At 42.2% G+C, this 13,290-nt stretch overlaps 1 protein-coding gene across 10 annotated transcripts in view; it reads left to right on the top strand.

Moving 5' to 3' along the window:
* ARHGAP28 (Rho GTPase activating protein 28) overlaps positions 1-13,290 on the top strand; it is a 209,736-nt gene that overhangs the window by 147,199 nt on the left and 49,247 nt on the right. For all 10 annotated transcript variants that reach the window (XM_089305313.1, XM_002713588.5, XM_089305311.1 and 7 more), the window contains 2 exons: positions 7,127-7,216; positions 12,965-13,049. In XM_089305313.1, coding sequence (XP_089161439.1) covers positions 7,127-7,216; positions 12,965-13,049 — 175 coding nt within the window. The remainder of the gene's footprint in view (positions 1-7,126; positions 7,217-12,964; positions 13,050-13,290) is intronic.

Raw genomic sequence — 13,290 nt, forward strand, 5'->3', positions numbered from 1 at the left:
TTCCTGAACACAAGGCAATTTATAAAAACCAACGGCCAGCATCGTATTGAATGAGGAAAAGTTGGAAGCATTTCCATTGGTACCAGACAGGGATGCCCAGTCTCACCACTGCTATTCAATATAGTACTGGAAGTTTTAGCTGGAGCCATTAGGCAAGAGAAAGAAATTACAGGGACTCCTGTTGTTGATTTAACAATTGACACTCTTATTTATAATATCAGTAATCACCTGAGGCTCTTGTCATGAGCTGCCAAGGCTATGGAAGCCTCTTGAGTTCACAGACTCCGAGCTTATTTAGACAAGGCCATAATCAAAGTGGAAGTTCTGTCCTCCCTTCAGAGAAAGGTACCTCCTTCTTTGATGGCCCGTTCTTTCCACTGGGATCTCACTCACAGAGATCTTTCATTTAGGCCATTTTTGTTGTTGTTGTTTTGCCACAGTGTCTTGGCTTTCCATACCTGAGAAATTCTCATGAGCTTTTTAGCTGGATCCAAATGCCTTAAGGGCTGATTCTGAGGCCAGAGTACTCTTTAGGGCATCTGCCATTCTATGAGTCTGTTGTGTATCCTGCTTCCCATATTGGATCATTCTCTCCTTTTTAATTCTCTCAATTATTATTAGCAGACATTGGTCTTATTTCTGTGATCCCTTTGACACTTTATCCTATTTTATAATAAATTATGAACTTAAACTGATCACTTTAACTAGAAAGATGGCATTGGTACCTGCCAACTTAATGGGATTTAGGGTCCCATGGCACATTTCTAGATTTATTATTAGGGAAAAGTCCGAGTGAGCATGTGCCAAACTGTATATCTCCTCCCTCTCTTATCCCCACTCTTTTTTTTTTTTTTTTTTTGGACAGGCAGAGTTAGACAGTGAGAGAGAGAAAAAGAGAGAGAGTTATAGACAGTGAGAGAGAGACAGAGAGAAAGGTCTTCCTTCCATTGGTTCACTCCCCTAATGGCCACTACGGCTGGTGCTGCACAGATCCAAAGCCAGGAGCTGGGTGTTTCCTCCCAGTCTCCCATGCAGGTGCAGAGACCCAAGCACTTGGGCCATCCTTCATTGCCCTTCTGGGCCACAAAAGAGAGGTGGACTGGAAGAGGAGCAACTGAGACTAGTACCCAGCACCCCAACCGGGACTAGAACTCCGGGTGCCGGTGCTGTAGGCAGAGGATTAGCCAAGTGAGCCACGGCACTGGCCCTCCCACTCTTATTTTTAACAGGGATCAATTTTCAGTTGGATTTAAACTTCTAAGAATAATTGTGCATTAATTAAAGAGTTCAACCAATGGTATTAAGTAGAAAAAGAAAATACTAAAAAGAATAAAATAGTAAGCTGTTCCTTGACAATCAGAACAAGGGCTGATCAAGTCATTGTTTCTCATAGTGTCCATTTCACTTCTACAGGTTTCCTTTTAAGTGCTCAGTTAGTTGTACCAATCAGGGAGAGCATATGATATTTGTCCCTTTGAGACTTGCTTATTTCACTCAACAGGATGTTTTCCAGATTCCTCCATTTTGTTGCAAATGACTGAATTTCATTTTTTTTAATGCTGTGTAGTATTCTATAGAGTACATAGCCAGTCTTCTGGTTAACTGATTTTTTTTTAATAAATAGCCTGCATACAATGTCTGTCTGTATCCATTTAAGAGACAGACAAGTTCATATACATACACATACACACACACACACACACACACACACAGATCTCCCATCTGCTGATTCACTCCCCAAATGCCCATTGTGGCCATGACGGGGCTGGCCAAAGCTGGGAACTGGGAACACATTGCAGGTCTCCTGTATGGGTGGAAGGAGCCCAACTTCCCTTCCAAGGTCTATGTTGGCAGGGAGCTGGGCCAGGAATCAAACTCAGTCACTCTAATATGGAATAGTGGGAGTCCTAACAATGATTTTGAGTGTTATTACCAAGTGCCCAACCCGAATCTCTCTTATTTTCATTGATAGATTTTTATACTCTCACATGACATTATGATTTTATTGCTTTTCTTGCTTGAGTTGCTTCTCTACTTCATAAATAAGCTTCACTTTTTCACTTATACTGTGCAACTTCTTAAACCTTATGAATTTTTACTTTTTTGTGTGTGTTGCAGGAGTTGTAAACTTTCACAGGGATTTTCTCTTTATTTAATTCATTTTGGTCAACACTCAGTCCTGTTCCTCTGAGACCTTTTTTTATTCTCTTCAATTCCTGAACATTTTCTTCTATTATATCTTAAATTATGTCTTCTCCCCATTTTCTATGTGCCACCTTTCTAGAACACATATTAGATGTATGTTACTTTGCTAAAATTGAACTTTATTGTCTGTTTTTTTTTTCTCATACTAATCTGTTTCTCCTTTGCTCCACACTTCTTCAACTTTGTGCCCAAGATTAGTAGATTTTTTCTTGGTCATTATTATATTATTCATCTTGTCTCTTTTTATCAGGCCCAGATTCCATTACCAATTCCAGCTGTGGAGGTGCCCCCTGGGAAACATCAAGTACCTTGGTCCCTGGTCCCTGTCTCCTACAGAGGGACTCAGACTGAGGTCCAATCTCCTGGCTTCAGCCTGGCCTGGCCTTAGCTATTGCAGGCATTTGGGGAATGAATCAACAGTTGGAAGATCTCTGGATCTCTTTATGTCTGTGTCTCTCTCTCTCTCTTTCAAATAAAAATAAAAATTAATAAAAACTTAAAAATAATAGTCCATGTAGAAATGGAGTTAAAAGGCAAGTTTAAAAAATTAATGAATCAGTAACGACATGTTATTAACTAAAGCCCATGATTAGATGTGAGCGATTACTTCCGAACAAGACCACCAAACCTCATGGTCTTCCTGTCCAGCTCCCTAGCCTCTCTTCCAGCGCTACTCCCCATGTCTATCAAAGCCCCATCACAACAGAGGAATGTGATGGGACACACTCAAGGACTCCACCTGATGAAACCTAATGTGAAAGATGTTCCCCAAAGCAGAAAATACCAGCACAGTTGCAGGGGACTCCAGCTCTTTGGGCCCCTAAAGTTTTTGCACAGCTGAATCTTTTTTATTTTTTTATTTTTATTTTTTGACAGGCAGAGTGGACAGTGAGAGAGAGAGACAGAGAGAAAGGTCTTCCTTTTCCATTGGTTCACCCCCCAATGGCCGCTGCGGCCGGCGCACCGCGCTGATCCAAAGCCAGGAGCCAGATGCTTCTCCCGGTCTCCCATGCGGGTGCAGGGCCCAAGCACTTGGGCCATCCTCCACTGCACTCCCGGGCCACAGCAAAGAGCTGGGCAGGAAGAGGGGCAACTGGGACAGAATCCGGCACCCTGAATGGGACTAGAACCCGGTGTTAGCCTAGTGAGCTAAGGCAGCGCCTTAATTAGTTTTTCACTTGATTCCTATAGGAAACTGTTGTGTAGTTCCTTTCAGTTGAATAGATTTGAATAGATCTGTGTTTCCAAAAAGCCAATATTTGCCGGCGCCGCAGCTCACTAGGCTAATCCTCCACCTTGCGGCGCCGGCACACTGGGTTCTAGTCCCGGTCGGGGCACCGGATTCTGTCCTGGTTGCGCTTGCCGCGGCGGCCATTGGAGGGTGAACCAACGGCAAAGGAAGACCTTTCTCTCTGTCTCTCTCTCTCACTGTCCACTCTGCCAGTAAAAAAATAAAAATTGCAAAAAAAAAAGCCAATATTGTAAGTGAGTGGGCTGTGCTTAACATTAAGGTGTACAGAGGTACTGGACTGGTTAGTATACACTCTCCCTAAACTCTGGTTTGTTGCTTCCGGACAAAGCTGACTTTGGTTTCGTTCTTCCTTTGGAATTCCTTGTCCCTTAAACCCCTGTACTCACGTTAGGAACCTGCCCAGCCCCTAGCCACTTAGTTGACTTTATTTATATTGCATTTCTTGGGACTTTGCCTATAAGTATATAAGGGGCTGTATAGCACTATTTAAGTGGGGAGAGGCCCACCTGACTTCCATCTCTGTAAACACTGCTTAACTATTTGTGGCTCCTTCCTTCTTGTTCATTCTATACTATTTGTTTTCTGCTTCCCTGTCGCTCCCCCTCTTCACGGAGGAACGACACAGGGCCCTGCGCTGTTCTTTTGTCTGCTCGGCCCTCCCCGGGTTTGCTGCTGGTTCTTCCCGGGTTGGCTACCGTCCCTTCCACCTCCGTGGAAGGGCGGTTCCCCCTGCCACTTTCCCCACTTCCGTGGGGGAGCGGCACACCGCCGGCCGGCTCTCTCGGGGGCTGCTCAGGTGTTATTCGGATGTTCCCCTTAGATGTTCCTGGTGCATGTTGTCTCTCTCCTCCTTTATAGTCCTCTTCCACCAATCCCAACTCTGCTACCCACACGCCGAGTACGCTGCTCTCCTCCAATCAGGAGCGGGATCAGCTCCTGCAGGTTACTGGTTGAACTGGAGGCAGCTGTGTAAAAGTTGTTTTTACTCCTCTCCCAGCGCCATATTGTGGGAGAGCAGATGCATAGAATAAGTCTTAATTCCAGTAACTTAGTCTAGTCCGAGTTGCTCCCCATACTTCCCCTCTCTAGAAATTGTTTATACTGCTTTTCAGTAGAAATTTTTATCCCACCAAACACATCTGATTTGCTTTACATCTATAGATGTCTCCATTGGCATGCTATGGAATTCTTTGCTGGTTTCTAGTGCTGTTAAAAATGTTTGTTTAGGCATGGGTGCTGTGGTGCAGCAGGTTAAGGTGCACCTTGGGTACCCACAACCCACATCAGAATGCTGACTTTGATTCCCAGCTACTTTCCTTCTTATCCAGCTTCCTGCTAATGTGCCTGGGAGGCAGCAGATGATAGCCCAGGAACTTGGGTTCTTGCCACCCTTGTGGGAAACCTAGATAGAGTTTCTGGCTTCTGGCTTCCCTCTTACCCAGCCCCCGCTGTTGTAGGTATTTAGGGAGTAAACCAGTGGATGGAATATCTCTATTTCTCTGAGTCTGTCTCTGTCACTCTGCCTTTCAAATAAGTAAGTAAATCATTTTAAAAATTTGTTCCTTTGAAAATATGTATAATATGTATTTTTTTCTTCCAGTTGTAGTGATTTGGGGTAGGAGAGGTGGAAAATAATTGACAGTTAATCATCTTCACTTAAATTCTTTTTCTAGTTCCTGTATTACATTTGATTTTTTTTTAAAAAAAAGCTTTATTCATTAAAATTTTTAATTCTTATTAATTTCAAAGGGATAGAGAGAAAGACCTTCTGCTTGCTGATTCACTCCCCAAATGTCTGCAACAGCCAGGGATGGGCCTAGCTGAAGCCAGGATCCCAGAACTCCATCCAGGTCTAGCACATGGGTAACAGGACCCAAGCACTTGAGCCATCACCTGCTGCACTGCACGGTGGCACCAGCAGGAAACTGGAAAGGATGCAGAACCAGGACTCAAACTCAAGCACTGTGATAGGGAACGTGAGCATCCTGAGCCACATCCTAACTGCTGTAACAAAGGTTTACCACCTCCTTATTCATTCTATAAATCACTACATCTGTCTATAGAAAATTGAGAAGATACAGTCAAATCAAATGAAGAATGGTAGTGTTTTAAGAAGATAAACTACTGCATATTTCTCTGAGAATCAGATATATTCAATTTTGTAATACATTTCCTTTGCTAAAGAAAACTAATTTCAGTAGTATCATTGTATGCTACAACAACAACAAAATCTTAATTCTAGATTTATAAATAAATTTTGCTACTGAATTCTATTCATTATGAAAGGCAATTGTAGAATCTGCTAGAAATGTTAAGATTAGATGAGTTAAAATTGCTTGTGGCTGCATGTAATTAAAAACTAGGAACTATTAGGGCAGTAGGGACTGTATGAGTACAAGTTTGCATTCTGGCTGCTCTGCTTCCAATCCAGTTCCCTGCTAATGCACCCGGGAAAGCAGCAGAAGATGGCCCAAGTACTTAGCCCCGTGCCACCCGAGTGGGAAGCCCAAATGGAGTTCCTGGCTCCTGACTTCAGCCTGGCCCAGTACTGGCTCTGTTCTGGCCATTTGGGGAGTGAAGTAACAGATGAAAGATTTCTCTATCTCCCTTTCTCTTTCTCTAGCTGGCTTTCAAATAAATACATAAATCTCTTTTGCTTAAAAAAAAAAAAAAAAAAGTAGGAGCTGTGTTGCTTCCCCTGGAGATGCTCAGTTGAACTGGTCCCGATCTGATGTGGCAGCTGCATGTTGGCAGGGACCCAAACCTTCTGTCTCTGCCATCCTTCGCAGCACCCACCATCCTTATTTGTGCAAGGTGCAGCAACTCCAGGCTGTCATCCATCCATGGCCCTGTCCTGATGTGAGTCAGCTGACCTTACTGTTTTTACTGAGAAGCTGGGGTTTTCCTGGAAGCATTCTTGGTAAGATCTCTCTTACACCTTGTTGACCACACTCATCACTCTTAGCTTTCCTTGCTGCAAACAAACTGGAAATCAGGGTGTTTTTTTTTTTTTTAATTTAAAAACAAGCTTCCTAGTATTAATCCAAGGTGTTATTAAGACTAATGGATGGGCTGGCACCGCGGCTCACTAGGCTAATCCTCCGCCTAGCAGCGCCGGCACACCGGGTTCTAGTCCCAGTTGGGGCGCCGGATTCTGTCCCGGTTGCCCCTCTTCCAGGCCAGCTCTCTGCTGTGGCCAGGGAGTGCAGTGGAGGATGGCCCAGGTGCTGGGGCCCTGTACCCCATGGGAGACCAGGAAAAGCACCTGGCTCCTGGCTCCTGCCATCGGATCAGCGCGGTGCGCCGGCCGCAGCACGCCAGCCGCGGCGGCCATTGGAGGGTGAACCAACGGCAAAGGAAGACCTTTCTCTCTGTCTCTCTCTCTCCTCTCTCACTGTCCACTCTGCCTGTCAAAAAAAAAAAAAAAAGACTAATGGAGTTTGTGACAGTACAGAGCAATGTCTGACATAGAGGGCAGTGTCTGTGATGGCCGGCATCTCAGTGGCTCACAACAGAGCTGCATGAGGCTGGATACTATCGTCTATGCACAGGCAGTGGCAATGTTGTACATAAGGCCACAGGCATCTCAGTGTGCACACATAGTGGAATAGGCAGTACGTTAGAAAGTCTCTTCCTGAATAAGAATGGTACTTTTATTTTTCCATTTAGCCAGATGATGCTTCTCTCAACAGTACCACCCTGTCCGATGGAGCCCAGGATGAAGAAGGGAGTTTTGCAGTTCCCAGGAACAGCTCCAGGGTAAGTCCTCACCTATCAATGTGATTTCATTTCAAGGCAAAAGCTGCAACTAATGTAGGAAGCAGATTTTTAAAAAATCCTTGAACTAAGGCTGCAAAGAAACCACAGCTGCCAGGAGGTTGATCAACTTCATAAAAATGAGGAAGAAGCAAACTCAACCCTTGGAAATGAAAAGATTGCAGTTGGAAGGAAGACTTCGTGAATTCCTACTGCTGTGGCTAAAAGTCCAAGAACATTCTTCACATGTATCAGTGAGGAGGGATTTGTTAACGTGGCTGAAAAGCCCATGAGAGCATTTCAGGCATGGAAAGCTGAAACCCTATGGCAAAAAGTGTCCTACAGAAAGGACCTCTGTGGGTGAGACCCTAGTAGAAAGAAGTGGCTATAAAAGAAGGATGTACTTTTCTCTGAAGGGAGGAGAGTTACACCTTGCTTTTGGTCTTGTCTAAATACTGAAGGATTTTGTGGATTCAAAAGGCTTCCATAGCCCAGGCAGCTCATGTCAAGAGCCTTGGGTGATCACTGACGACATACATAAAAGTATTAATTGTTAACAACAGGAGTCACTGTGCACTAGCTTCTCATGCAGGACCCCTGTCCTCAAAGAGTTGTATTATGAGAGTTAATAGTAAAACCTGTTCTCAAAAAATCATTTCCTTTTAGTGTATTAAGTGCAGGATATTCTCATGTCTCATAAGTTATAGTTACGTCTAAGTGCTTGCAAAAGATGCATCATTCTTGAGTTCTTCTTAAAAGATAATTAAGTTTCTGGAAAAAAAAAGAATGTTAAAAAAGAAGCAAAATTAACTTCGAGATGCAATGAATTTGAACAGCCCTTGTTTGGACTGTTGAGGAACGTGTTTTTTTTGGTTGTTGTTTGTTTTGATTTTTTTCCTTTTCTTTCTCATACAAATTGTTGAACTCTTTACCTAGAATAGAGTTAATCTACTGTGTATAAAGTTAATTGAAAATAGATATTAGTAAAAAAAAATAAAACTGGGAATAGGAGAGAGAGGAGGAAGAAGGATGGGAGAGCGGGTGGGAGGGTGGGTACAGTGGGAAGAATTACTGTGTTCCTAAGTTGTATTTATGAAATGCATGTAAATAAAGAAAGAAAGAAAGATTAGGTTCACTTTCATCAAAATTTTTTTTCTATACTTGGAAGTTTTTTTTTTCAGATTAACTTAGAAAAAAGACTAAGTCACCCTTAAAAATCTTATTAGGGCCTTATTAAGAATTTAATTTAGATATTAATGTCAAGGATAGAATTCATATATTAAAACATTAAGTCTTCCCATTGAGTAACAATGACTCTGCCATAATATTTATTTGTGTCCTCTATCTTTCAATAAAATTTTATAACTTTATTTCTTTAAGTGTTACACATTTCTTCATAAGTTAATTGCTGGGAACATAACAGTTTGCATTGGTATTTTAAGTAGGAGGGTTTTCTATGGTATTTTCTAGCTTATTTTGCAGAGATGCAAGGAAAGTAGTTATTTTTGTTTCTCACAACACTGTCCTATGTAGCTTCCTTGATGTGACTTTTTTTTTTTTTTTGACAGGCAGAGTTAGACAGTGAGAGAGAGAGAGAGAGAGAGAGAGAGAGACAGAGAGAAACGTCTTCCTTCCGTTGGTTCACCCCCCAAATGGCCGCTACGGCCGGCACACTGCGCCAATCCGAAGCCAGGAGCCAGGTGCTTCCTCCTGGTCTCCCATGCGGGTGCAGGACCCAAGCACTTGGGTCATCCTCCACTGCCTTCCTGGGCCACAGCAGAGAGCTGGACTGGAAGAGGAGCAACTGGGACAGAATCCGGCGCCCAATCAGGACTAGAACCCAGAGTGCCGGTGCCGCAGGCGGAGGATTAGCCTAGTGAGGCGCGGCACCAGCTGGAACAATGTGTTTCTTTCAGGGTGTTTCTGGCCCCTTTATACAACTTTAAAACTAAGAATTTTTTCATTTTATTTTGTGATTTTGGTAGATAGCACTTGCATATACTCTAGTTTTATTTACTCTATCTTTACTATAACTATTCATCTTAATTATTTCTCTTGTATTAATTGACTAATCATAATAACTTGTAACATTGATTTATAATTTGGGGGAACCTTTGATAAGTTCTTGATTTTTGTCAATAATTCTAATATTTCGTCATTAAGTAGAATATTTGTTCTAGGTTGTTGAGCCTTGTAATTGCTTTAATCAGGAATAGAGGTTGAAGTATATCAAATGATTGTCCAGTATCTATTAAATGAATATATTATTTTCTTTCTTTAATCAATCACTTTAGGAAATTACACTGATAGATTTTTCTAATATCACATTATAATTGCTTAGATGAACCCTGCCTGTTGTATCATCCTTTTTTTTTATTATGCTGCAGGATTTTGTTTACTGTTTTAGAATTTTAATGTCTATTCTAGCAAGGGATTATTCTATATACATACTCATTTAGAGTTTTTAGCAGTGTTAAGTTAACCTTTATGTAAATATGGTGAGAACTTTGAATACTTTACAAGATTTTTGCGTCACTTAATAAACTATAATGTAAATATATATGATATATATCTATGCATATCTACAATTTAGTGTAAGTGCATTTATGATATAATTTGTAAGGTCTCCTAGGTCTAATATCATTGTAGGCATGAAACATTGGTTATTTTTTCATTGGATACATATTAATGCTGGTAATGTCTGCGTGTTCTATGAAGCCATGTAATTCATTGAGCATTTCAAAACTGATTTTTATAAATTTATATGTATATGTACATATATACATATACATTTATTTACATGTGTAGCTTCTAAATTGTCTGTGGAGGCAAATATAAAGGGTCTTCAACAATTTCATGGAAAATGTGTATGATGTAATATGTATGATAAAAAACTATACAGCAATTCCAAAACTTTTTGCACCAAAATAAACTTGTCTTTTAATTCCATATTTCCATGAACTTTTTGAAGTAGCCACATATTGCATTTTTTCATTTTTTAAAAAAAGTTTATTTATTAATTTGAAAGGCAGAATGAGAGGGAGAGACAGCTCTTTCATCTGCTGGTTCACTCCCCAAATGGCTGCAACAGCTAGGTCTGGGCCCAACCAAAGCCAAGAGCCTGGAATTCCATCCAGGACTCCCAGGTAAGTGGCAGGGGCCCAAGCACTTGGGCCATCATCCACTGCTTTCCCAGGCACATTAGCAGGGAGCTGGATCAGAAGTGGAGCAGCCTGCATTTGTACTGATACTCAACTGGGATGATGACATCGCAGACAGTGGCTAACCCACTTGCCACAATGCCAGCCTCAATATTGCAAATTTTATTCCTCAAATTTGTATCTTTTGTGCTAAATCAGAACTGTAAATAGTTTATTCTATCAATAGTTTTTTTCATTAATAAAGTTTATTTTTAAAGATGTATTTTATTTATTTGAAAGGGAGATAGAGAAATCTTCCATTTGATGGCCCATTCCCCAGCTCACTCCCTTGGGGCTGGGCCAGGCCAAAGCCAGGAGCCCAGAACTTGGTCCTGCTTTAACCCAAGAGGGGTCTTTTGTTTTGCTCTGTTCTGTTTCTAACCCTTACAGTTCCAAGTCTCAGTGTCTCTGCCTGGCCTTCTCCAGCTTCCATAAGTTGAACTTACTCTCTTGAGTAATTGGTTTCCTGTATTTTTCTAATATCGTGAGTCAATTCCTGACATGCCAGTCTCTTGTACTGAAATGCTCCAGATATCTCTGTACTTGCAATGTCTGTTTGCGTTTCTGACCTGAATGCTTTGCCTGTCTCCTCTGCCTTTTGAAAGTGTCTTCCATCATGCTTCCTTGAGTTGTAGGGCAAGCTCAGCCACCTCTGTATGGAAAACCTTCTGGGCGGTGCTTCTTCCTTTTTTGGTGCTTTGCAATTAGTCAGCTTGCATCATGGGTATTAGCTCTCAACAGTGATTTGTCTTTTAGTAATGTTCCACAAATACTGTTCTGCTATCCTCAATATAAGGAGCTCAAAAGCAGGAATTAGGACTCCAACTTCTGCTTCCTCAAGAAAGTCCCAGGGTGATTTACATGACCAGGAGCCCTGTACTGAGTAGAGTACAGCCAGCGGGCTAGAGGCCAGGCACACCAGCTCAGCGGTGGGCGCTTCCACTCCGCACATTGAGAAACTGACATTCACTAGGGTTGGTTCAGCATCCCACACCTCCAACTTCAAGCCCCAAATGAATAGGAGCCAACAGTCTCTCACTCTTCAGAAAAGTCCTCTCCCGAAGAGGTGAGCTATTTCAAAGTCTGACAAAGCATTTCTTTTTTGGTAAGCTGAAGAAAATCCCTGAAAAGTTGTCCACTTCCTTTTTTTTAGCGATTTTTTGTATGAGAAATCTTCGTTCTGTGGTGTGGTTTTGAGCAGCACCAAAAGTCTGGTGGTCAGTGGAGTAGAAGGCCCTAGACTTTGGTGTTTTCGTTCCTTCACCACCTCCGTTATTTGGACATCTATGTGTTAATAACTAGTTCTCTATACACAATTACAAGTGTATCATCTCCTTTGAAATAAAATAGGAATAAAGAGGAACACAGGCTCAGCATTCAAGACTCCCTTGTGCAATTTGTAGCTCATGTTAAAAGATCTTTTATGAAGCAGGTGTTCCGTTATTGCTAAATAAACATATGATAAAAGGAACAACATCAGGCCCTGGGGGATGAAGAGCAGATTTTACGTGTGAATAGCATATACAAGATTCTTGATGGAACAGCGATATTCACAGCCTCTCACACAGTCAGATAATAACTCCCACATTAAAATGTGTGGGATGTGCAGGTAAATTTTTGGTAGGACTTGTGTATAACTTTTTTATTAGTACTCAACCAGACCTGAGCAGTAAGTAGCGTGCTGGGCAGGACTCTGCGAAGATAGATTCTCAACTTCTGATACTATCGCAGTGGAGCTGAGGGCTATGGCAGGAAAGTACCCGGTTAGTGAAGAGGGGAAACTGGGCAACATTTTGTGGCACAGCTCCTTAAGTTGCCACATGAGATGCCCACATTCCATAACAGAGTGCCCGGTTCAAGTCTTGGCGCCATGACTTCCCCTACAGCCTCTTGCTATGCCTGGGAGGTGGCAGATGATGGCCGAGGAATAGAGTTGTTAGCACCACCACGTGGGAGACCCAGATGAAGTTCCTGGCTTCATTCTGGCCCAGCCCCGACTGTTGCCAGCATCTGGGGAGTGAATGAGTGAATGAAAGATGTTCTGTGTCTCCTTCTCTTTCAAATAAATAAGTAAATCTTTAAAAAAAAAGGAGGGGGGGAGGGATGACTCAAAGGAAAAGATAATTGTTTGCTTATATTTGCTATATTTGCTCTGTATTTTGAATTGGGACTATTAATACATTAATTTTATGTTAAAATAATATAGTTAAAATGCATCTTGATTAATAAATTATAATTACCAAAGGATTTGACATCAAACTTTACATTTTGTATGCTTTGGCAAAGTAACAAGCAGTCAGTATGTAAGAGCTAAGAAGGAGGAGTGATCCAGACTTGGACGAATTCCCTTTTGAGAAACCTGTGGGAGCTGTACGTGTCTCCACTGAATGCAGAAACAAAGGAAATCCGATGCAGGTCCTTTTCAAAATCAAGAAATGCTTCCTGTGAAAAGCACTCTTGTTCTGCACAGCATAAATCAGATGAAAATATGGGGTTCCATGAATGTGATTCGTGGTAAAATGTTTTGTGCTCTCTTCCCCTTGCTTGGCAGTCTATACTTGAGGCGATCCCTGACATACCAGTTCATTCCAATGGATCTGCAGGCCCGGGACAGTCGCTGCAGACCGCAGTGAGTGGTGAGTGACGTAGCCTCCTCCTGCACCGAAGCTGTGTCCCCTGGCCTCCATGCACTCAGTACCATTAGCGGTGAATGTCTACAAGCAGGATGCGACCATGCTTCCTCCCCATTCTGATTCCATCACTTGCACACTCGCTCCTCCCACCTGCCTCCAATCACCCCATTCTAGCACAGCACGCAGAACTAACTCATGGAGCCAGATTGGAAGCAGAATCTTTTCTGCCTTCACAATCCTTGCA

This window comes from Oryctolagus cuniculus, chromosome 10 (assembly GCF_051225735.1).
Source record: "Oryctolagus cuniculus isolate XC-2025 breed Fujian yellow rabbit chromosome 10, ASM5122573v1, whole genome shotgun sequence".
Lineage (NCBI taxonomy): Eukaryota > Metazoa > Chordata > Mammalia > Lagomorpha > Leporidae > Oryctolagus > Oryctolagus cuniculus.